The sequence below is a fragment of the Anthonomus grandis genome, chromosome 3 (genome assembly GCF_022605725.1).
Source record: "Anthonomus grandis grandis chromosome 3, icAntGran1.3, whole genome shotgun sequence".
Classification (NCBI taxonomy): Eukaryota; Metazoa; Arthropoda; class Insecta; order Coleoptera; family Curculionidae; genus Anthonomus; species Anthonomus grandis.
This window is the reverse complement of record NC_065548.1, coordinates 18,036,757-18,063,079: the sequence shown is the minus strand read 5'-3', so window position 1 is coordinate 18,063,079 and position 26,323 is coordinate 18,036,757. Positions and strand designations below refer to the sequence as shown.

Sequence of the window (26,323 nt, the reverse complement as noted above, 5' to 3'; positions counted from 1 at the left end):
ACCTTTAGCTAGTTTTTCAACCATTTCATTACCTTTTATTCCAATGTGAGTTTTCATCCGCACTTAAGGCAGAAATGTTAAGAAGTCTGTGATACATTTTAATAATTTTTATAATGACCTAATTTTATGCTGAAGTTTTACAATAATCATTAATTAAGTCCAGAGCGCTTTGAATATCTAAAAAAATGAGAAATTGTTGCGTTTTGGTATAATTTAAGCACTATTTAAATGCCGTGTAAATTGAGGATCCCTTCCCTTGTCGTTTTTTTAATTTGATTAGCCAATCAAACCGGGAGTTGTACTAGACAGAAAAATGTATCAAACAGAAATGAAAAAATACATTTTCTACAATTTACTTTTCGGGAGTGAATCTGTATAACCAAGGGGGCTTTTAAACTTCGTAAAAATAACGTAAACTTACATAATCTTAATTCTGGCCTTTTACCAAAAATTTTTTTATTAAAAAAATTCCGACGCCTTTACCTCAGATTCCCTATAAAACAAAAAGAAATGAAGTATAACGGATAACAGGAGTATAAATCCTGTGACACCCTTTGTCATGCAAAAATAAACGATGTTTTCTTCCACTGCGAAATTTACCATGGTAAACCGGTTTTAACTAATCCTGATACTATTGTCATTTTATTCAATTTTAACTAGGTAGTGAGGGAAACCATTTGTTTGGAAATTTTTATTTAATTATGTTGCAATTTTAGCGACAATTCAAACACACCTCGGTAGTTTTCCAAGTTGGTTGCTGCAAATTTTAGGGACTCAAATGGTGTCTGAGGAAGAAGGCAACGTGGCACCGGGTAGTCATGACGAACCGCATTTTTATTGCCAAGGAGATGGCTTAGGTAAGTATAATTTTACTTTAAATTACCAAATAAAATATTTTTTTTTGTATAATGAAAGTTATTTAGGAAAGAACGCATGAGCAAACTAAATCATTTGTAATTCGCTTATAACGAATTTATAATAAGCTAGCTATTTTCTCGAGTATTACGCGACTATTCAGATAAATATCGATTTAGAAGATACTATCTCATACGCTCAAATAATAGTACCTGTTGTTATATTTAATTTTGGTTTAATAATTCTTAAATATATTAATTTACGTAAGGTATAAAAGATTTCTTGCTAAACCCAGGAGCTAAGGTTTTATCTATCGACCTCTGAGCTCGTTTCTTCTTGTCAGTATCCTACCTAACTTTTTTTATGAAAGGAAAGAAAAATCAATTTACTGAATTATTTTTAAAAATCCTCTTAGAGAGTTCTACAGTGTGTCCCATTTAAGGATTAGCCACCCCTCTAAAATTTTTGTTTCTTGACCAATTTTCAAAAACTTTTTTTTGTTGGATAGATGGTCAAAAATGGCACTTATGAGCCAAGTTCGACATTTAGAGAAAGCAGGTCATGGCCTACTGTATTCAAGTTTGAAGTGCGAAAAATCGAGAAGTAGTATTAGCGATATTTATTTTTTGAAAAATGGTATTATTGTTCAGGACCACTTAAAACATAAGTGTACCAAATTTGGTTATGATAGTATACAGGGTGTTGAAATAAATTGGAGTCAAATTTTTAAAAGGCGCAATAACATTCTTAATCAAATACGAATATTTTTTAAATTTTTGGCTAATTGGCATGCGTCTTGAGAACACAAAGGTTGGAAATATCCTTCAATAAACAACAATCGATCATATTATCATACTATTTTGGGCTCAATTTGTTTATTTTTTTATGAGTTTGTTTGTTAAATTCCAAAGATATGATGTGTCTGGTTAAAGATTATTTTGTGGGAATTTTACCCAAGTATGCTATGAAAGAAAATGTTCCTGACAGTTTGTCAAAGTTTTCATGCATTTAGTTCATTTTGACTGCTTGTCGAACAATTATGGATGATTATAATTTAAAAGAAAGAGTTGAAGTAGTGCGGTTAGTTGGCGATGGAGTTAGAATATTTCGTGAAGCTGCGGCGGAATTTAACAGGAGACATCCTGATAAAAACATCCACCATTCAACAATAGCCAGAATAATCTACGGGTTTGATCAGTCTGGTTCAGTAGGCGGAGTACGTCCTCATTTACATCGTAATCGAGCAAATAATAATAACCAAATAATTCTTGAATACTTTAATGCTAATCCGCAATCTAGCATTAGAGTTGCTAGTGCCAACTTAAATATTTCCAAAAATTGCATATGGAGGTGTTTAAAGAAAAATAACAAGAAGCCTTTCAAGCCTATATTCCTTCACACTTTGGAACACGGGGATGAAGAACGCAGGATGCAATATTGTTTGTGGTTACAAGGCGAGTATTTGGCTAACCCTATATTTTTGAAAAATATTTTATACACCGATGAGGCAACATTTACTACAAACGGCATTGTGTCATCTCAAAATATTAGAATGTGGAATAACGTAAATCGAATCTTTAACGTAACGTAAAAGGCAGTATTCGCAGAAAATTAACGTATGGTGCGGTATCTTGAACGAACGTATAATCGGGCCGTTTTTCTTTAATGAAAATCTAAATGGACTTAATTTTCTTCGATTCCTGGAAGGTGATTTTAGTGACGTAATCGATGATTTGCCGTTAGCCGAAACAAGAAACTTACACATACAATTTGACGGTGCGCCTATCCACAATGCAGTGGTAGTGCGGAATTGGCTAAATCAGAATTATCCGAATCGATGGATAGGACCAAACAGTCCATTAATTCAGTGGCCAGCACGTTCCCCCGATCTTTCTCCCTTAGATTTTTTTCTTTGGGGAACCCTTAAAAACAAAGTGTGCAAATCAAGACCGCAAACTCTACATGATCTTTATGAGCGCATTAGACAAGAGTGAAATGAAATAAGCGACGTACAGTTAAGAAGGGTGGTAGTAAACAACAGAAGACGCATAAAAAAATGTATAAGAATTAATGGAGGACATATTGAAGGAACTAATATTTAGTTTTGTGGCATTCATTTTTAAATTTGAGTGTTAGCAAAGATAAAATACTAGTAGTATTATTATCTTTGGTGTCAGGTAATTCCTTAAGGTAATTATTTTCAGTTTTTGCTGCTTAGCCTACATTACATTATTAAGTAACTAGTGAAGTGTGAATTGCAACCTAACAATGAAATAAAACTAAAAAATTTATAAATGAAGTTGTATTATTGTGAAGCCCAAAATAGTCTGATAATATGATCGATTGTTGTTTATTGAAGGATATTTCCAACCTTTGTGTTCTCAAGGCGCATGCCAATTAACCAAAAATTTTAAAAATATTCGTATTTGATTAATAATGTTATTGCGCCTTTTAAAAATTTGACTTCAATTTATTACAACACCCTGTATACTATCATAACGAAATTTGGTACACTTATGTTTTAAGTGGTCCTGAACAATAATCCAGTACCATTTTTCAAAAATAAATATCGCTAATACTAAGTACTTGTCGATTTTCGCACTTCAAACTTGAATACAGTAGGCCATGACCTGCTTTCTCTAAATGTCGAACTTGGCTCATAAGTGCCATTGTTGACCATCTATCCAACAAAAAAAAGTTTTTGAAAATTGGTCGAGAAACAAAAATTTTAGAGGGGTGGCTAACCCTTAAGTGGGACACACTGTATATAAGACTCATACAGATTATAAAGTTAAGACACCGAAAAGATTTTATGGAGAAAATCTTTATTTAGAAACTCTAAATATTTGCCTCTTTCACAATCAATGGTATATTAATTTCAATGCACACTGCAAATAAATATTGCTTTGCAATGCTCACTGCAGTAATTAACAACAATAAATATAATGAGTTAAAATACAGGATGTTACAAAATTTGATGCAAATATTTTAAGAGCCTATAGTTGAATTCAAAATAGGACTTTGTTTTTTTATAAACATGTGTCTTAAAATGTTCTCCCTCAGAATTACAGCTTTTTGCAAATGATTGAATAATATGAAATGCTTCTAATACTCATTACAGTCGTGTGTAAAATCTTTTAAAAATGTGCAAGTCGTTTTTTTGAGTGCGTTTGACATTTTCCGTCCCAAAAAAGTGGTGTAAACGCTATTTTAGGAAAATATTGAAGACGACTTATAATGGATGAATGAATGAATGAATCATCGCTTTATTGTCAAAAAATTTTACAATTTGTAGACAAAGCTGATAACTAAAGTAAAACACAAAAACAAACAAAACACACAAAAATAAAATTAAACTAATAAAACAAATATACAAACTTAAACAAATCAATAATTGTATGTGGTCAAAAGTATGAATAAATAGACAAATAAACAAAACACTACATAACTACTAGCTACATAAAACAGTACATATAAAAACAATAAATCAGTCTGTGTGTGTGAAGTTCAAATTAAGTATTAAAAAAATCGTTTACCGAGTAAAAGTCTCTCTCCAGTAGGAATGAATTTAATGCCTTGCGGAAAGTAGGAAAAGATGTGATGGATTTGATGTTCAATGGCAAATGATTGTGCATTTTTTTGGCTTTGTACAATATAGAGTTTTTTACCAATTCTGAATGTGGAGTAGGCAGATATAAATCATACTCCGCGTTTCTGAGATGATAATTATGGGATGGCCTTTTTTGGGAAATTTGATGAAACTTGCTTGCGAATTAGATAGACGGACTCATATATAAGTAGTGACGGCAAAGTTAGGATATTAAATTTTTTAAAGAAATCCTGGCAATGAGCTCTATAATTAAGTCTAAGTGTATAACGCAAAGCTCTCTTTTGAAGTCTGAAAATTTTGTCAAATTAAGTGACACACACACCCCAAAAAGGAAGGGCGTAACGACGGTGCGATTCAAAGAGGGAAGAGGGAAGGGATTGAAAGGCTAAGCTCCTTGGAAATCGATCTTAGCGCAAAACAAGCGGAGCTTAATTTTCTTGTTAAAGGGTTAATGTGCATGTCCCATTTTAACAACTTGTCAACAGTAAGCTCCAAAAATTTCACTGAGCCGGCTTCGTCAATGGTTGCGTTAACCAGTACAAAAGATTGCAAATTATTTTTATACAGGGTGATTTTTAAGTTGACACTTTTTTTTAACTGTGTATAGAACTCGGTAAAATAAATATTTTTTTCAAATAAGTTTAGTCAAAAAACCGAAAAATAAAAAAATTGCATTGCCAAAATGTTATAAAATGAGTCCAATACGGTCCTCTCTAATTTAAATAAGTTGTTCAAAGTTGTCACCATGAACTTCAACACAACGATTTGCTCGACGTAACGACTGTTCCGTAACGGCACGCAATAGTCGGTTTTTGTCTAACTGTTGCCGCAGCCTGCTCAATACGTGCTATAGGTTCTTCTTGTGTGTCGATAGGCGTCTTGAAAACTAAACTTTTCATATATACCCCCACAAAAAAAAGTCACATGGATTTAGGTCTGGCGCCCTTGGCGGCCATGCAACTGGTCCATTTCGGCCAATCCACCGATTTGGGTAACTTAAATCCAAAAATTCGCCTAATTCTCGTCTAAAATGGACAGGTGCTCCATCCTGCAGGAGCCACATAGCTTACCTGATATTCAGTGGCACGTCTTCTAACAGAACAGGCAGATTATTTTGCAAAAAGTCCAAATAATCATCGCCCGTCAAACGGTCTGGTAAGATAAATGGTCCAACAAGTATCCCATTCACAATTCCTGCCCACACATTAGCAGAAAAGCGGTGTTGAAAATTGGTTCTGCGTATTGCATGGGGATTATCAACAGACCAAACATGCGTATTTCGAAAATTGTTAATTCCGTTTCGGGTGAATATTGTCTCGTCCATGGATAAAATTTTGTTCGAAAAATGTTGATCATTTTCATGTTGTTGTAGGAACCATTCACAAAACTGAACTCTGCGGGGGAAGTGCTTGGACACGTTGAACGTGAAATGGATTAAATTGATTCTCGCGCAATGTTGTCCATACTTTTGTTTGACTTAATCCGACCTTCCCTTCAACAACTCGAGTACTTGTTGGATCTTCTTCGATGAGATTTAAAATTTGTTCTTCCCTATGAACGTTTTCAGGTCTCCTTCCTCTTCCTGCGTGCCCTCCACGATGTTCCCCTAAATCGCCAGTATCCCTAGCCCGTTGAATAAGATTTATGAAACTTCTGGGTGTAGGATGATTCCGCAAAGGAAAGCGGTCTGTGTATAATACCGAAGCAGCAGCAGCACTTTGAAGACACTCTCCATGCATAAGCAACATATCCACAAGTTCATTGTTTTCATAAGTAATATTAATATTCAGACTAGCGATATCATTGATAAATATGAGAAACAAAATAGGGCCAAGCACTGAACCTTGAGGCACTCCACATTCTATTGGCTTGCAAGAAGACATCGTAGTATCAATCCTCACAAACTGACTCCTGTTATTGAGATATGACTTAAACCATTCGAGGGGCATACCTCTAAACCCGTAGTGTTGCAACTTTTTTATTAAGATATCATGGTATACGCAATCAAAAGCTTTAGAAAAATCACAAAGATTGTTGCCGTAGGATGTTGATTGTTTAAGCTACAGTATACATTATTAAAAAGGGAAAACATGGCATCATTTGTGCATTTGTTATTTAAAAATCCAAATTGTTGAGGAGTGAGTATTCTAAATTTCAGTAGAAATGGTAGGAGCCTTTTTTTCACTAATCTTTCAATAATGGCCGATTACGTTTCCGATAAGAATTTTTAAATATTAGAACAGTATCTAGTTAGCAATGAAAAAATCTAAAAGTTTCGTTTCTTGCATTTTTTCGTTACAATTAATTTGATTTGACAAAAATTAAAGCAGTCACGGCCCACTTCGTTTTTTATAATTTAATAGTTTAATGGAGTCTAATAATGCTCCTCTTTCGTTAATTAGCAATTTTCTTAAAAACGGTTAATATATTTCTAGATTCTTAATTTTCTTATTAGCAACCTAAGATAGGGGCCCTCAGAACGGTAAACTCACCTGAATCCTCCCCTAAAATTGAAAAGAGCCCTCCAAAAAAACGGATCATCCAAATTTTCAGGAGATTTGACGCTTAGGTGTAATCACGGCTCCAAATAATCGATTTTCTTCAAGCAATTTGCATGGACTGTAGCTTGTAAGAAGAGCATTTTAAGATACATGTTTATAGGAAAAAAAGTCTTATTTTGACTCCCATAATACGCTCTGAAAAATATTTGCAACACGAATTTTGTAACACCCTGTACAAAAACACGTACTATATAAACCATATATTTAACATTTTCTTGATTAAAATTATAGAAAGAAAAAAAAAATTATTATTTATTTTAATATTTATTTTAATTTTTATTATTAAAATTTATTATTATATTAAAAAATTATAGAAAGAAAAAAAAGAAAGAAAAATTATAGGTTAGAAACTTCTTAAAAGTAATTTAGATATAGATGTTTATACATTAATTCAACAAGCAAAACAAAACTTTTGTATACAGTTTCTTGGATACCTACTACCCTAATAATACTATCAGGTAAAATAATATAATGAATAACGGTGACGAGCCACATAAAATTTGTAAGACAATAAACAAATTATTTATTCACCTAAAAAGACTGAAATAAATATTGAAAAAAAAAGAAATACAAGTTCAGGCTTATTCGACGCCGCCTAATTGCTACTTTTACTATCGCGCTCCATTGTATAAACTAGCAATTTTTTTACTTGCAAATGGTCAAGAGTCCTGAAGATAACATCTAAAAATAACAATATCAATTAAAAAATGTAGAAATTAGTAAACGCGTTTTTAGGCGTTCATCCATCGGTAATGGCTCTCGAAGTAGATGAGGCAGAGGATGCAGATGACGACACCACTACCATCGAAGATTCGTCATCAAACAACACCACAGACTACGCAGAAGTCGATCCGGGACCGTCAGATATGTTCGATATGAGTAGCCTGCCTGAGGAATCATCTGTGGGCCAATGCGGTACTGACGATAACACATCACGGAATATTACTAACGGTCATGATTGTAACGGAGTAAATGTGTCAAGTTAGATTCTTTTTTGTTTTTTTTTAAAGTGTCCTTTTCAGTGTGACTCATCATGCTCAGAATTGAGACGAGGGACTGAAGAAGTAAGTCAACAATTTATCGCAGATGTTTTAAGAACTGCTTTGGATATGGTAACCAATCATCACGATCATCAGGTGGCATCTAAAAGCCAGGAGAGATCTGGACCCAGTAGAGTAATAATTAAAAAAGAAACGAAAAGAATTTAATTAAACTAAATAAGTGCTTTTAGGGTATAGCACCAGGAAATAGTGTTTCAACTAGCGATTCTGATCATTTTGAAAGCCCTGACGTGAGTCTTGATGAACCTACTAATTTAAAACTCGTTTCCGGTACTGATCCTAAATGTGATACGTAAGCGGAATAATTTGTCCATTGATAAGCTCTAATACAAGACGCTTTTAGATTTTCTGCGGGGTCTTTTGTTAGTAATAGTAGCGAAGATGAACGCACTGAAAGTAGTCGTAACTTTAAATCAGCTGAAGACAAGCAGGAAACTCCTGAAGACACTTTAGATGTGGAAAGTAGTCTGCAAGCATCTGACGAATCCGACTACGTTGATACATAAACAAAAAAATAAGGTTTCGTGTATTTAGAATTTACGTATCAGATACATACCTGGAAAATTATTTTCCATTGTGTAGCTTTAAACTATAAGTCAATGATACATATATTTGTTTTGCGGAAAATGTAAATTATACTATATAATTTTTTATCGATCCAAACATCAGTATTATTTGTGTATGAAAGGCTGTTTGAATTTTATTTTTAAGTCTTAATATAAACTTTTTTGGCTCTTGATTTCGATTTCTTTTTTAATTATTGGTTTTATTTTTTCCTTATTATAAGATTTTTACTATCTCATTTGTTGAAGAAGTTACTCTAATAAGGGTCTCAATAGTTATTCCATCCAAAAAAGACGAAAGATGTTGAGTGTACAAAAGCTATAATTCCCAAAAACTTTGTTAACATTTGCTAGTGAAAATGTAGAAATTTGTGTTCAATAATTAATTTATTGAGAATTTGGTTTCCAGGATAGTGTTGCACTAGATCACTATTGCACTAGGTATCCTTATGTAGTATAAATAATTAGAAGAGTAGGTTACGTTAAAATTATTTAAAAACTTGAATAAAATCTATTTTAAACTTTAAAGAATTGATTTTCTATTGAATGATTATTTTATTTCGACAAAAATAACTTTTTATTTCCGAAAGAGAAATTTTTACAATAAACCACATGCGATCTACTTACGCACTAATGGGGATTACATGGCATCTAATAACGCTGAAAATGTCCATTTTATTAACAATACTGAAGTCTGTTTTCCAATTCCTTCCTCGGAAAGCAAATTCAATTGACTGCCATTCTGCTACTACAATTCGTCTTTTAAGATCAGCAATATCAGCATGTTGTGTTTTATAAACAATGAAAATAAAACGCCAAAGAAAAAAGTCTTAAGAGTGTTAAATCCGGTTATCTTGGAGCCTATTCAAGTGGTCCCCTATGCCAATCTATCTGGAATTTCTCATTCAACCACTATCAGACAAAAATTAACAAATCCTCCTGTAAAAACGAATGACCCTCTGTACAAATTTCATTATCTAGTTCATGGGTGACAAGAGGATCAACATAGTCTCTGCAAACATATTAAGGTGCACATCATCTGTCAACTTTTCTTCAATAAATTAAGGACCAGTAATTTAGTAAATTAAAGAAGAGCATTTCCACAAATACCAGCCCACACATTAATTTTTTTTTTGATATTGTGTGATAAGTCGTCGAAAAATATGCCGGTTTTCGTCATTCCAATATCGACAATTTTGTTTGTTAAAACTTCCATTTAGAAAAAATAAACATTCATCGCTAAAACAGATATTCGGCAGAATGTTAGGGATGGAGTGGACTTGACGACTAATGAATTCACAACACTCTTCTTTTATCAAAATCTTCGTTTTGGAGTTCTTGAAGTATCGGATTCTGTATGGATGGAATCTATGCATTTTCAGTACATACCTTTCTTACTGTCTCGTATGATATTCCTGTCTGTTCTGCTAATGGTAAGCTCTGCAGCAAATAATCCCAAAACCACAATTTGAACTCCTCCATTCATCACTCGTGGTTTTTTAATTTTTATTCACCTAACCAGTTTCGGAGAACTTTGCTACCAAATGCAGCATATATCTGTGAATTACTTCACGATTTCGTTTTTTTTTCATTGAAAACCAATGCAAATTTTTAGTTTTCTTGAAGAACTAAACTACAGAGATAGCATTACCTGCATTTTTTTTTCTGAGGTAACTTATTATTCTGAGTAAGGGATATGTAATTGATAACCTAAAAATCAAACCAGGCCGTGATATATATGGGTTAAATATTAAAATGTTACAGACTATTAAAAATGTGTATCCTTGTTTTAAACAGAATACTTTTCCTGAAATTCTCAAAGTGGCCATTGTGGTACCAATTTTTTAAAACGGCGACCTGTTATTGCCAGAAAATTACAGGACAATATCTCTTTTGCCTATAACATCTAAAATAGTAGAAAAGTGCACGGCCATCAAATTTGTTGAATTTTTTGAGACAAAATAGTGTCTCCCAGTGCATTTCATAATTTTCAGTACAATTCGGTGTTGCTGTGTGATCTCAGCAAGGCCTTTGACTGTGTCGATTATGGTATCCTTTTCCACACACTTAAATATTATAACTTCAATTATAATACTGTAATTATCTTCAATGTAGATCTCAAGCAGTAAGGATCACGAGTGTGACATCTGCAAAGACGGTTATAAGCATTGGAGTGCCAGAAGGATCAGTTCTGGGGCCCATCGTTTTCTTAATATATATAAATAACCTTCGTGAGGGGGACACTCGCAAAGTTCACTCAACAGACACAACTGCTTCTTATGCTGCAGATTCATATGAGGAATCGACTAATCTAATTAATTATGACTAATCCAACAATTCTAACCTTTGATATCTTTCAAAACAGTTTGTCAAACTATTAATCAATCGTCAAATTATTTAAAAAAAAAATATTTTAACTATTCTTGAATTAAGTTGGTTGCAATTGATCTCCCATGAATGAAGCCGTGTTACCTAGGGTCAATATTCTTACATTTAGCATTTAGGTAGTCAGCAACAATTGATTCGAAAAGCTTTGGTATCTGAGATGTTATGGCAACTGGACGATAGTTGGTCACGTCTGATTTGTCCCCGAAGTTTTTAAAAATTGGAATTATATAAGAGCTTTTCCAGATTTTTGGAAAAACGCCTTTCGAGAGTGACTGATTAAAAACTATGAATAGTGGCCCTGTAAGGAAATTAGTACACTGTCGAAGAAGAATTGGAGGAATGGTGTCTGGGCCAGAGTTCTTATTTATTGTTAATTGACAGAGCTTGTCATATATTTCCTGAATGCGGAAATGTGTTATTGTGGGTTCAAACAAACTTTTACTGTCTTTTTTTAGCTGCGAGTTAATAGGTGAATTTGTGGGCTAGAAGTGTAGACAGACCTGAAATGACTCTTCCTGTAAATTAGATAATTTATTTAGTTATTTATATTAATAATAATTTATAAATGTTTTGTGAGCTTTTTTTTAGAAATAGAATGTGTTTAAGTTCATTATCAGGTTAGGTTTGTTGTGAATGGGGCACCTTCTGTTTCTCCTCTGCGACCCTAGGTCTATTGTGGCTCACTCCTAGTATTTATACTTCCCCAATCAAGTCCGCCCTTTTTAAGAGTTCGATAATTTGACTGGGAAAAGCATTCTTAATGTTTTCCGTCTTAGGTAAGGCATTGCCGAAGATGGCCTGCCTAATTTTCTCTAGTTTCTCGGACATCTGCATAGGATGTGCTCTGGAGTCTGGCCTTCCTCCATGAATAGTCTGCATTTGGCGACTTCCGCCAAACCAATCCTGTTCATGTGTTGACGCAGTCTGCAGTGGCCGGTATACATTCCCATTAGGGCTTTTAGGTGCTTCCTGTTGAGTTCCCTTATGGTATCTGTTATCTTCGTTGTTACGTCCCGTATGAAAGCCTTCGCATGGTTGTGTCTTGGTAATCCCTCCCAGTAGCGCCTTGCTTTGTTGTGCACCAGGTTTAAGCTTGTGTTTTGCCGTATTGTAGGCAATGCCTAATGCTGGTTCTGGACTTATCAGGTTGGATTCTACTCCTTTTTTTGACTAGCTTGTCAGCCGCCTCGTTTCCTGTAAGCCTACCATGTCCCGGAATACATATATGTTAGGGTAATTTTGTTCCCTTCCCCAAGCAGTATGAGCTCGTTTTTGCAGCCTTATATTGCTCTAGGTGTGCAGGTAGGGGATTCTAGCTTTTTATCAAACTAGACAGGAAACGTGTATTTACTTTTAAATTTTAACACAATATTTTGACTTTTTTTTGTTTACCTAAGAAAAGTTTACCAAAGATAGTGTATCTGCAAATATTTCTTTATTTACCGAGTACCCCTGCGCAGTAAGACCATACAAGTTATTTTCCCAAACATTTTTTGTAGATTGTAGCCAACTGTTATATATATACATCATATTCCTCATATTCTTGGATCATTTGTTCGATTATTTGACAGTGCGTTTCGTAAGCTTCTGATGTAGAACGGGGTCTACATCAGAAATCTTTTCTTAGTTTTCGATCAGATCAGAAGACATTAATTAGCAGAAGTTGTTTCTACAGCTCTAAACAGGGCTTTAATGAATTTGGGCATTGCAAATACAGTTTCCCATGATTTAAGTGTGAATGGAGTCCAGTTTTTAGAAACTAAAAAAAGAAGACGCTCCCATCGAAACACCCTGGTAACAGGCACGGTGATTTCAGCCACTAAAAATCAGAGCAAATTCAAAGCGGCAGTCCCTAGCAAAAAATGGATTTATGTGGGAAGAGCCGATCCACGAACTTAATAAAAATAATAAATATACCTGGACTGCCAATTCAATGAATAAAATGACCACTACTAGAGGGCCGCCATTTTGCGTGATTGTGTCTTTCGATGTTGGCCACTCTGATAAATTTCAGTTGTGCCAATTGAAGGCAAACAAAACAATTAAAGTTTTTGAGAGGTTATGTTTACAAATAGAAAATATAAAATTACACTTAGTTAAGAATTTAAGATTTTCGTTAAAACTTATGAAAAAAAGTAATAAAAATGATGATCTTCATTTAAATTTTTGCTTGTATTTACTTAACAAATTCAGTTAAAAACACTTATTTTTTATCTTTCTATGTAGAGGGTTTCCACATTAATAGGTACAACCATAGAATAACCAGACAAACTTCTCTCAAAAAACTTCTCTCGTTAGCCTATGGTACAACCATCTATAAAAATAAAAATATAGATGATTTTATGAGGGTTTGTAATTACCAAGGATTTCTATAGTAAAAATAAATAACTCTATATATTATTCGATCATAAATATAGACAGACAATTCACAATAATTCGGTTTTGAGAAACAGTGAACCAAATACGTTTAAATAAGGAGAAAGCTATATCGCCTGTTGCAGACGATATACCCAAGCGTCGTCTACAAATCGCCAAAAACTAGGCAATTACTGGCAATCCGCTATACTCACACGTCAAACGTCAGCGTCGTCAACTTAATTACCGTTACCTATTCAATATATTTTTTGTTGGCAACACTAAAAATGTTCAGAGTGACCAACATCAAAAGGACACAACCACTATAAAAATGGCGACCACCAGGTAGTGGTAATTTTTGGGTATCGTGGCCATATTCCATAGTCCAGGTATATTTATTAAGTTCGTGAGTCGATCAGAATGTAGGGGCACTTGTCAGAGTTCACCAGTGGATACACCCGGTTGCACCAGCAGTAACCAAGGCGTTTCAGAATTAACCCGGTACAAAAAACCCCACGTTTCAAAATCAACCGGTGAAATCAGCTGGTTGCGACCGTCTAGGCATCGAATTAACCGGGATTTTAGGGTGAAATCTCGATCAAATAGATTCTTACTAGAATTCCTACCCTTATTTTCTATTTTTTGCGACTTTTTTTTGATAAATTTGTTGTTGCTTAATTTTCATGTTGATTTTTTGTGGATATTTTAATTTGATAAGTTTATTTCGCTGGTCGAGTCTCTTTTATACGAGAAGGATAATAAAAAACTTTAATTTAATTTTTTTAAATTTTATTTGTCAATAGGTACCGACTATAAAAGCCACAAACTAATTGCAACAAAAACTGAAACTCTTGCAGTGGAACTGGGTCGTTTTTGTTTGGTTTTTAGTTTCTTAAAGATCAAAACAGTGGCAACCTATCTAGCATTTTCCATAGTTTGTTTGGTTTGCTTTGAAAATTTTAAAAATACAAACATAAACAGAAATTGATATTATTGCAGCTGCTGACTGTCTAACAAATTTTAAGAAAATCAACCGAAGCGTCTCCGAATGGGCGCTTTTCAGAATTTACCGGTGGATACATCGGGTTGCACCGGCAATAACCGAGGCGTTTCAGAATTAACCCGGAACAAAAAATCCCACGTTTCAAAATTAACCAGTGAAATCAGCTGGTTGCGACCGATGAGGCATCGGATTAACCGAGATTTTAAGGTGGAATCTCGGTCAAATAGATTCTTCATAGGATACCTAACCTAATTTTGCATTTTTACGGCTTAGTTTTGTTAAATTTGCTGTTGTTTAATTTTCATTTTAATTTTTTGTGAATATTTTAACTTTATTTTGATGGTCGAATGAGAATAGTAGAAGAATAACATAAAACTTTAGTACGCTTTTTTTTAAATTTTGTTTGTTTATTGGTGCCGACTATAAAAGCCACAAATTGATAGCAGCAGAAACTGAGACCCTTACTATGGAACTGGGTCGTTTTTGTTTGGTTTTTAGTTTCTTAAACATCATAACAGTGGCCACCTTTTAATGTTTTCATGGAAAATGCTACCATAGTTTGTTTGGTTTGCTTCAAAGAATTTAAAAATATAAACATAAATAGAAATCGATATTGTTAAAGCTGCAAACTGTCAGAAAAACTCTAGGAAAACCAACCTAAGCGTTTTCGAATGTTTAAGTAACCGAACAGCAACCTGAGATCTACCGAATTTTTTTTTGATTAACGGGTTAATTCAACCGGTGAATTCTAAAAAGTGCCCAATGTTTAAGTAACCGAACGGTAATCTGAGACCTACTGAAAAATTTTTCATTAACCGGTTAATTCAACCGTTGAATTAATGGTGAATGCTGAACATAACACTTATAGTGTCCCCCTTACACATAAAATTGACATATCTCTCTGATTTTTTTCATATTTTTAAACACATTTAATACTGTGTTTTCACCTTTAGTTCACTAGTTGAATTAACTGGTTAATTAAAAAATTTTCGGTAGATTACAGGTTTTCGTTCGATTACTTAAACATTCTAAACATTCGGAAACGCTTCCGTTGATTTTCTTAGAATTTATTTGACAGTTGGCAGCTGTAATATCAATTTTGACTTTGGGGCCGGTATTATAAAACTATTTTGGCAGATAACTTAAAGTTAACTTGTGAAATAACGTCACATCTCACAGTTAATTTCAACATGTAGAAGTTAACTTTATCGGATGGATGGAGTATCAGTTAAACTTTATAAAAAATCCTGGTTTTTGACATATATTGTCAATAATTATGAATTTAACCCAACACTGAAAAAGCTATTTTTTTTATTCCTCGACATATAGATGGTAAAAAAACGATATTATTTCCTCGAAAGTATCGGACTGTCAAGTCTAGAAACTTTTTTTCTAGTATATCTACGGCCAAGACAGAAGCACATGGCCCTAATAACGTCTCAAAGACGAATAAGAAGAAATGGGACGTTTATAAAACTGACATTCTATTGTTAAGCGTAACTTGATGGTTGAAGTTAAAGTCAATTTTTGAAAAATATTTATAATACCGCCTTTAATAATACCGATTTCTGTTTATGTTTATATTCTCAAATTTTTTAAAGCAAACCAAATAAACTATGGAAAATACTAGAAAGATTGCCCCTGTATTGATTTTTAAGAGACTAAAAACTGACCCGGTTCCATTGCAAGGGTCTTAGTTTTTATTACAATCACTCAGACTTTTATAATCGGTAGCTAAAAAACAAAATTAAAATTACAAAAAATTATATTAAAGTTTTATGGTATCCTTCTACTATTCTCACTCGATCATCAAAATAAACTCACCAAATCAAAATATCCACAAAAAATCAAAATAAAATGAAAACTACCGCAAAAAATACTAAATTAGGTTAGTAATGTTAGGAAGAATCTATTTGACCGAGATTCCACTTTCTATTGGTACATTTCAGATGCAGGCGTTTCGAGCACGCGTGTACGCCAGCGTGAAATTTACGGCGCGGGCTCCACGCCTGGCCCGTACCCCCGACGTAGGTACGCCAGGCGTAAGGGCATGGTGGCAAGTGTACCCATTCACATGCGACGACGCGCGCTGGAAGTGGGGGCATTTGTAGTAGCCGTGCTGTTGCCTAAATTCCATTTTTTTTCTTCAGTTCACATTCCGTGTATTTGTATTTTGTATTGTGGTATTCGTGGTTCAATAATGTGATTATTCTTGCCGGACCATCCTTCAACTGTTCAACCCTCAATTCAATGGATCTCGTCGACACAGAATTGATGATTAGTGCTATTGAGGAAAAAAAATATTTGGGACGTTTCCGTCAAAAAAAACAGAGACGCTAGGGAAAATCTTGGGTGGATATTGCTGCTGCTATTATTCCCAATTTCAAGGCTTCAGATGACAAAGAAAAGAAAACAGCAGGTATGCACATGTATTTAGTTTATTTAGATAGGTACACCATATTGTATGCTAATTTATTTTACTTTATTGCCAAACCACTTTTCCACTGCCTACAAAATAATTGGCAAAAGCATCTCTTGTTGTGTTTATAGTAGAACTTTGTGGTATTCTGTATGTGGAATCGCGAAATCCATGAATTGTTAATGTATCTTCAAACTTGAAACCATCTCTCACATGAACAAAATTGTGCAGAATGCAGCAGACTTTAATTATTTTTTTTGAAAGGCGTAAACTCACATTCAATGGTCTGTGAAAAATTCGCCATTTCTTTGATAATATCTCGAAGGTACATTTGATAAATCTTTTAGCACGGGTTAACCTATAGTTGAATATTTTTTTTTTGTAATTCAGATTCTTTCGTGCATATGGACGTAGTAAATTTTTTGTCAGCGGAAAGGCTTCATCACCTACTATGACATAAGGTTGAGCAATATTTTATTTTGGTAAAGGTTTTCCTTTTGGGATATTTAATGAATCCTTTTGAAGTTTTTGCCAAAACGGACCTTTTTTGAATACTGTTGAATCAGAAAACTTTCCATATGCTCCAACATCGACATAAGTAAAGCAATAATTCGGTCACAAACGGCTAATAAAAGGACTGAGAAGAAATGCTTATAATTGAAGAAGAGAGAGCCACTTTTTGTCGGCTTAATAATTCTGATATGTTTGCCGTCGACGGCCCCAATACAATTGGGAAAATTTGCGAGCTCTTCAAATTCCATGGAAATGTTTTCCCATTTTTTAGTACTTGGTATTCCCATACATTCATCCTTGAGCAAAGTCCAAATAACGATACTAACTTCTTCCACAACAGTGCTGATAGTTGAAATGCCCAGTCGATATGTATAACGTAAATCTGTAAATGTGTTGCCACTTGCCAAATATCTGAAATAAAAAAATATATCTGAAATAAAAAAAAATATATTCATGGATTAAATTTTTTTTTTAGTTGTTAAGCTACAAAAACGTTGGAAAACCGTAAGAGATGCCTTCACTCGTTGTCGTGCTAAAGGAAAAACTTTGAAAAGCGGATCAGCAGCTAAAAAAGGTGTCAAATATACATATTATGAGAATTTGAGGTTTTTGGAGAAATCTATGGAACTCAACAGGTATTTCACTTGGGACCTGAAAAAACATACATTTTTTAGCACCGAAGCAAATTTTACTGAGGCCACTCCACAATCAGATGACCAAAACAGTAACCAAGAAAATGATGACCATTCAGATAAAGAAATCGATGATGGGAAAGTCCAAGCTGAACGAGTGAAACCACTTTTTGAGAGAAAAAGGGCTCCAAAAAGAAATGCATTAGAAGAATATCTGGTTAAATTAAAAAAAAAACTGAAGAGCCTATGGGTGATGATAAGACAAATCATTTTTGAACTCATTATTACCGACTCTTTGGAACTTCAATTAGGATCAAAAACTGCAATTTCGAATTGAAGTATTGAATTTATTGGTTAAAATTTTAAAAAAATCCCAGTACAACCTGCAGCAATAATTACACAGGAACCCTATCCTCCAAACAATATTTATTATTGTCAACCTACGTCACCTACGTCATCTGCATCAAGTGGATTTACTTCAATACCAACGATTTTCCCTGGGGCATACGACATTATATCGTCGCCACAATCAAATACGTCTACTTCAAGCCAACCACCTGACCAGTATATGAACATTCCTGCCTACACTCAGTTGCCATAATGTAAAATTATATATCGCAATAAATAATATTCAATAACTATCAGTTTATTATTAACTTACCTGAGAGCAACACACAGTCGTTCGGTCGCCGATATAGATAGCCTAACTACATTTTTATGGATCAACTTGAATTCTAGTTTTACATTCAATTCGTCGAAGGTCGTAGTACTCATCCGAAAGTAATTAAAAAATTTCCTTGGATGCTCCCTCAACTCCGAATATAGGGTTACAAATGCACCTTTTAGTAACCTTTGGCTGACAATAGGATGTACCCAAATTCGTCTTTTTCTTGCTATTTTTCTCTGAATTAAACAATATACTGTCACGGCAACAATGTCCGAGGTACACAGTTGCGCGTCCATTTTGATACTGCTTCACTATCCCCATGTGAAAAGAAAGTCGACGCCCTACTTGCAGCGTAGGACGTAGGCGCGTTGTACGCCTCATGTGAAACGGCACTAAGTTCCGGCCAGCGAGGCATGGGCGGAGTTAGGGGGGCTTAGCCCCCTTTAAAATGAAATTAGCCCCCCCAAAAAAATTGTTCAAAACGTAAAAAAACAGAAAGTATAAGACTTAAAGAATATGTGGTTGAAGCTTCCACTTCCGCAGTACACGAAGAAACGTTCTTAAATTCACCTTTGATAAAAAACGAGGCACAAAAGTTTTGGCTAATTTCAATTTATTATAGGTCTCTCGACAATATAATAAATCATCTAAAAATAAGATTTTCTTCCGAAAGTCAGAAATTAGCTAAATCTGTCTTCAATTTTTTGCAGATGGATTTTGATGGTAGTTTGGAATTCATTAAATTGTATGGAGATACCTTTTTAATCGATAAGGAGTTATTAAAAGCAGAAATGACCGTTATTGGGAATTGCATAAATAAAAGCCAGAGCCACAACATTACCATTTCTGATATTAAAGTTGTATTAAGAAAAGAGACTTTTCCAAATGCATTATACCCTTATGCAAATAGCATTAGTTTTTCCAATTCCTTCAGCGCCCTGCGAACGCTCTTTCTCAACAATGAGAAGAATTAAAAATTGGTTTAGGTCAACGATGGGTCAGGATCGATTTAGTTCTTTAGCACTAACCACTCTTAGTATTGAAAGTGGTCTAACAAAGTTATCGTCGCCAGATGAAATTTTAAAAGTTTTTAAAAAAAGGAAATCGAAAACTTTTATTAGAGTAGTTATAAGATAATTTTATTGGATTTCATTTTATTTAAGGACATTTTAAATAAATGTTGCTTTTACTATTTTTGAAGAATTATTGCGTATTATTAAAATGATATTGGTTTTGAAGGTGGGAGACAATGGAGAAGTAATATCTAATTGTCGGATTTGCATTTTCTTAATTAATTTAAACAAAGTTAAACACGACGTTTTGGTTGGTAAGTATCTCCAACCGTTACCAAGTGTAAACTGCTAGTTTACACTTAATATAACATTTTAATATAATAATGGTTGGAGATACTTACCAACCGAAACGTCGTGTTTAACTTTGTCTAAATTAATTAAGTCCGACAATTAGATATTAAAATGATATTATTTTGAACTTTGAAATTTTTCTTGAAAGTTTAGAATGTTTTTAAAAACTAGCGACTTTTGACTTTTGGTGTGTATGCAATATACTCCAATACATATACAGAATGGTTCATACATTATGGATATTGCAATAAAATTCAGAAACGTGTTCCTTGGATCAAACCTAATATGAAAATAAAAGTAAAACAAATTCATGATATTATGTATATAGTACAGCAAATTAGAATAGAAGCTGTTTAAGACTATTCTCTTTTTTTTAATAATTTTAACGGCTTATAAGTGAAAATGAAGGTGCCCACCAAAAAATTTGCTACCTCCGGCGGACTTTTCTTTGATGGCCACCCCCTCACCTCTTCGTGTAACTCTGCCCCTGGATGAGGGCTTTAGCCCCCCCATTTTTGAGGCTCTAACTTCGCCCATGCAGCGAGGCAGATCTACCGTTTTCATGCTTTAGCTACCGAGCTTCCGCAAAGCTGTTTATATCTATCATTAAACCTTCTACTCATATCTTCAAATTAATTTACAAAAAAATAGAGAATAAATAAATATTAGTTATTACGTTTCGGTAATTCCCCCATGTCTTAAAAAAATCGTCTTCGAACATGACAAATAGTCAATAGTTTGATAGACAAATTGTCGGTGTTTTTAAATATATGTTAACGTTTTGTAGTTTAAGTTTTTAGTAAGTTTATAACAGAGCTAACAATGAGGAACGTAAAATGTCAACAAAATATACTTTTTTTAATTTTTATATATTGATGATTATGGTATAATTTCGATGACATAATATTTAAAAACGTGTCATTAATAAACCCTAAATGTATTTTTGAAGGCACATGGGAATCCATAAGATATACCTTTATTAATAAATTTTCCAAACATAGTAGCAGATAACGAGTTTCAAAAAATTGATAATGAAAACAAATAATGCAAAAAATCGGATTTTCCCAAAGCATTTATAGCTTCAATAGATGCCATTCATCTCGAATGATACGATTTTGGATAATTCAAGTTGAGCAGTATGCTCATAGTCCGAGATACATAGATCTCAAATTTTGATTTCAATTTTGCCTCATTTATCTGCAGATGCAGAAAGGAAATTTTCCCAAATTAATTTATAAAAAACGAAACAAAAGAACAAACTACCCATCAACGGTATTGTTGGTCTGATGCTTTAAAAAGAATACATCAGTTATAACTATCCTATGGAATACATAGGCAGCAGTTAATGCTTTAACTAAAACATTAGTCAAGGATTGTTGTCTTATTATAATAATAATAATAATAATAATATGTACAAAAAATCCGTTCATCATCACTTTTTTGATTCAGACTATGTAGGAATGAAAATTCTTTAGCGCCTAAGATTTTATATGATTGGGCATTTAACTATATATTATGTTGTCAATTTATTTTTAACATTTCTTGATTCACAGAAAATATATAGTATAAATGTTAAATTAGTATTACCACTCATAAAGTCTTAGACGGTGGCGACTTTAGCGAACTTTCGTTAGGTAGGTATTTATTTTTGACAATAAAACTTTTATTGATCATAACTATATTTTTGGGTTTATTCGGTTTTAAAATAAAAAACTATGTGTCTAATAATCTTATTTCTTGTTTTAAATACAAAAATAAGTATGCCGTTTTATTTTTAAATCTACCGCTTGCGGTGATTTTAACCTGGCAACACTGGTTACGGCGGTGTATTTGAACTACCATCGCTAAGTGAGGTTATGGCGATCCTTTTAAAAACAAAAACATTAACACCGCGTTTTCGTCATAAAACCTTGAAAAAAGTAGTTTTTAGGATCTAAAACATGGCAAAATTAGATGAAAATTACTTAGACATAATACGAAATACCCTTTATCACGCAGAAAACGTAACTAATACAAATGCAATTGCACCGATAAAAACCAACAAGCCTAAAAAGGAATCCAATAAGAGATCAAATAGTGTTTCAAATAAAAAAATTAAGATATCACCTAAGCAGATATCAAATAAGTCGAGAAAAGTATCATTTAAAGATAATAGTGACAAGACTATAAATGTAAATAAACCTAGGGCAGATACCCCATTTAAGAGTAGATCAATTAATGATTCATTTATAATCACTACTAAGGCAGAAACAGTCAGCCCAAGTTTAAGCGGTGGGTTAGAACCAGAAACTCCTAAGACTAAACCTAAAAAACGTCGTTTATCATTATCAAATTCTCCAGATATCAAAAGAAAAAAAAATCAAAACCCTCGGGTAAAACTCAATTTTGATGAAAGTCCTGAAATTGGGATTGAACTGATAGATGATCTACTTTGTAGTAAGTCTGATCACAAAAGCAAAAAAAATTCAAAAAATAAGAAAAAAAATCATAAATCAAATAGTGTAGGAATTGCACAAGACCCCATAAGAAGCCAAACTGAATTAAATGGGTTAAAATGTGGTAGCAAAATTGAAATTCAAACAGATGTAACAAATTCCTCTCAGCTTATTCCCAATAAAAAACCACAAAAAGATAATATTAGCTTGGATGTTAATAGTGAAGAAAGAACAAATTCTTTACAAAAGGATGAAGATGACTGTGCAGCAGATTTTTATGATAATGACAAAGTTACAGTAAAAAACCTTAAGTTTTTAAGATTTGCAAATTTATTCCAGCCTACCCTTTGTGACCAATATAGAGGATTAAACTATTTTAGTGTACCAAAAAAACATTATAAAATGTCTAAAAGTGATGAAGTTAAGTGGGAGTCTGAATGGGTTGTAACAGAAGAACCTGCAACATGCAACACAAATAATGCTGCTAGCACACCCATTTCAAATAAAAGACCAACTGAAAATGAGGAATATAATACTGATATGCTTTGCAAATCTTTTGAAGATTCAGTTATAATTTTAGATGATAATATGGTTGAAAATGATTTAGACAATCCACTGCAAAGCAGTGAGTCCTCATTGACAAGTTCCCCTGCAGTAGTTATTAATTTAAAAGATTCTTCAAAAATTGTTGTATTATCTGATATCAACCAAGTGGTTCATTTCCATGGAATTTGCTATCTAAAAGTATTACAAGGAAAAGTTGAAATTTTAGGAGCATTCCTGGATAAAAACTCGGCAGAACAAAAGGTATTTTCTCCAAGAGGCACCTCACTGCTTTATGTTACAAACTATAACAAACTTTATTCAGAGAGCCAAATTAAGCTTAAATCATTTATACCTTTAAATCTTTTGGATGTAAATGACCACAATTTGTCATTCCCAGAACATTCAGCTATATTGCACTGCAGAGAATTAAAAGAACATTATATAAACTTTATTGAAAATAGCATTTCACAAGTGATATTCTCACAAGACATTTGCACAGGACCAAGGGTCAATTTTGAGTTGAAGGGTTCTTGGAATAAAACAAGATATTCAGAACAATGGGGAGAAGCTTTAGAAAATCTTCCAGATATGTTTAAATTGGCTCTGTGTGGAGGAAAAGGTGTTGGTAAAAGTACATTTTTAAGATATTGTATTAATTTCCTATTGGGAAGATTTAAGAAGATTAGGGTTATTGATCTAGATCCAGGACAATCAGAATTTCATCCCTCTGGATTTATTTCTGCTGTGACAGTTGATAGTTTTACATTAGGGCCTAATTATACACATTTGCAAAATACTGACAGGTAATACCAATAATCTGTTAAAGTTTAGCACAATACATTACAGTATCTTCTATTTTCAGACTAATATTATCGCATATTAACATAGGTCACAATATCAAACAGTATCTAACATCAGTTAAGTTTCTTCTGGATGAGACCTCTTTAATGGAAAATTTACCTACAATAATTAATTTCCATGGATTTAATTTGGGAATTGGTTTAGATATATCAGCAAACCAACTGGTGATGATAAAACCTTCACATCTTTTTGAGTTTAAAAGCAAAATTGCAAAGAAAAACTACAAATTTGACTTGACTCCTGAATTAGTCACCAGTTTTGTAAGAACTAGTGTTCTAAGGTGTGATATAGATACTGGTGATGAGCTTAATTATACTTATGTTAAGTTAACAAGTGTGGCTGAAAGAAGTGAGGCATGGTCCCTTGAAGCAAGACAATCAAGGGAACTTTTGCTTTTATCATATTTTGGTAAAATGATGTCAGATGAAGTGAAGGATTTAACAAGTCCCGGAGTCAATATGTATAGGTACCTTTACCAATCTCAGCAATTACTAAACCCTCTTAATTATCTTCTGTTGTAGTATTAACACATCAGCATTAAAGATCACAAATTATGAGGGCAGGATCATCTCTCCCTTAGCAATAAATAATAATTTAGTTGCATTATGCTCTATGCCTAAAACCAATAAAATATTTGTATCGTATGGTTATGGTAAGTTTCTCAAAAACTCGTTTGTTGTAAATATTATTTATGCAATATTTTTAGGATTGGTTCGAGGTCTAGATTTGGAAAGTGATACTTTAGTCCTCATAACTCCAGTTGACATTGAAACATTACAGAATGTTACTCACTTAGTGTTGGGTTCAGTAACAATACCTCCAGCTTTTATTATGTCAACGGGAGGAGCAAAGGGGCATGTTCCATACGTTAGTGTCGGAGATTTAGTGGATTTTGGGCAATTAACTAAGAGGTCTTACATACCAGCTAAAAAATTATGATTTTTCAATAAACATTTGAATGCTGCTATTAAATATTTTCATTGAAATTTTCATTTTATTTCTTTATTGCAGAATGCATTCTCTATTTGGATAATTATTCTTTTCTTAGGATATTTAAGAACAAAACCATTCTATAAACGTACAATATTTTTTCTGTTTGTAATATACTTGTATTAAATTGTACTGTGTACTTTAAGTCTGTTAATACATGGAATAGAAATTACTTATTTACTTATCTTAGTTTACTGATTCCCATGAAAATATGAATCTGAAATTTTAGAATAATTGATTACCATTACAGGAAAGCTTTTCGAAAGATATCAGAACAGTAAATTTAATCATTTAAAACAAGCTGTAAAAAATATGAAGGCGGTTTTGGAAAATATGAATTTTGGTTTTCAGAACAGGAAAAAAATGAGAATACTTAATGCTGTTAGAAATTGAAAGTTTCTTAATGAAGAAATACAAATTTCTTTCTCCAAGAAATCACAATCTAATTACAAATTAAAGGTTGGGAGACAAATGGCTAAATATAAAAATCAATTCTAATATTTTATATTAGAATTGATTTATTTTTATTTATTAAAATATTCTAATTCTTCCCTATAATAGACAAGCAAGTACGTGCGATGGTGTACTTAAGATATATAAGTAACATCGTAAAACTCTTTCATCCAGGCTTTGTTTTTGTCAGTCGTTAGTGGTTTATGAGAAAAGCTTAACCCTTTATCTCCCGCGGGTATTTGGAAAGTTCCGAAAAGTTGTAATTTAGTAAGTAAGTCCAAAAATAAGTACTTTGAGGGTTTGCTGCATAAGCCCTTAAGAGTATTTTCTTTTGTCTTGAAACAAGTTGATATTAGGATCAACATTTCTCTATTAATACCGTAAGAATTTACTAAAGCAAGAGAGAATCCCAAAAGAGTCTATGCCACCATTTTTTGGACCGTCTATCAGTAGCATAATATTGGCGCAGTTGATCATGGTAGTCAACACCACCCACGAATTTATTGTAATCTGTTACAACTTATTTAGGTGTAGCAACTATTTTAGGTGAATCTGGGCCACTTTCCCGCCTAAACGGTAAATCCAAGACTTCCTTATTATCAACGGTACTTCTAAGTAACAGAAATAAAAATGGATATTTGCAAAAGATAAATTACATATTATGCCGTCTTTTCCAATAAAATACCAATAGTAAATTACTTACCTTATTCAAATTAATCCTCCTAGTAACAGCTAGTCCGGAAGAAACGAGTGTAACAAAAAAGTACCGTTGGCTCTGAAGTAAGTTAAAAAGTAAATGATTTAAAAGAGATACGTTGTTAAATATTGAGTACCTTCGGTAAATAATCCATTAGAAAACATTTCATGGGAGACAAAGGGTTAAAAAAAAATTGTATCTGCTCCTTAGCATTTTTTTGGAGAACTTTAAATTTGATTTTCTGGCTATGTTGTAAAATTTATATTACAAAAAATGAAGAAAATTTAATTCTCTACAATTTACCTTCTGGCGGCGATGATATATATAACCAACGTTAAATTAAAAAAAAG

The 26,323-nt window shown here is 33.2% G+C and overlaps 3 protein-coding genes and 1 long non-coding RNA gene across 8 annotated transcripts in view; 3 read left to right on the top strand and 1 right to left on the bottom strand.

Annotated features, from left to right (window-relative positions):
* LOC126734015 (uncharacterized) overlaps positions 1 to 8,750 on the top strand; it is a 31,116-nt gene extending 22,366 nt beyond the window's left edge. For 2 of the 5 annotated variants that reach the window (XM_050437526.1, XM_050437524.1), the window contains exons 12-16: positions 717 to 857; positions 7,762 to 7,994; positions 8,049 to 8,201; positions 8,258 to 8,379; positions 8,431 to 8,750. In XM_050437526.1, the coding sequence (XP_050293483.1) occupies positions 717 to 857; positions 7,762 to 7,994; positions 8,049 to 8,201; positions 8,258 to 8,379; positions 8,431 to 8,593 (812 nt within the window). In that variant the 3' untranslated portion in view covers positions 8,594 to 8,750. Of the gene's footprint in view, positions 1 to 716; positions 858 to 7,761; positions 7,995 to 8,048; positions 8,202 to 8,257; positions 8,380 to 8,430 lie in introns of those variants that run through there. The other 3 variants (XM_050437525.1, XR_007659925.1, XR_007659924.1) reach the window with 3 other exon arrangements.
* Positions 8,751 to 16,826: 8,076 nt separating this feature from the next.
* Positions 16,827 to 18,902, bottom strand: LOC126734230 (uncharacterized). The gene is made up of 2 exons (XM_050437765.1): positions 18,622 to 18,902; positions 16,827 to 17,739 (listed from the first exon to the last, which is right to left on the bottom strand). The coding sequence occupies exons 1-2, from the start codon at positions 18,732 to 18,734 to the stop codon at positions 17,322 to 17,324; spliced, it is 531 nt and encodes a 176-aa protein (XP_050293722.1). The 5' UTR covers positions 18,735 to 18,902; the 3' UTR covers positions 16,827 to 17,321.
* On the top strand, positions 17,801 to 18,599 carry LOC126734231 (uncharacterized). The gene is made up of 2 exons (XR_007660015.1): positions 17,801 to 17,902; positions 18,003 to 18,599. It is a non-coding gene; the product is annotated as an uncharacterized LOC126734231 (long non-coding RNA).
* A 2,947-nt stretch (positions 18,903 to 21,849) lies between the features above and the next one.
* LOC126734486 (polynucleotide 5'-hydroxyl-kinase NOL9) lies at positions 21,850 to 24,955 on the top strand. Its single transcript, XM_050438132.1, has 4 exons — positions 21,850 to 23,775; positions 23,835 to 24,299; positions 24,355 to 24,485; positions 24,540 to 24,955. Exons 1-4 carry the CDS (start codon positions 21,932 to 21,934, stop codon positions 24,770 to 24,772), a joined length of 2,673 nt encoding a protein of 890 aa, XP_050294089.1. The 5' UTR covers positions 21,850 to 21,931; the 3' UTR covers positions 24,773 to 24,955.
* The last annotated feature ends 1,368 nt before the right edge of the window (positions 24,956 to 26,323 follow it).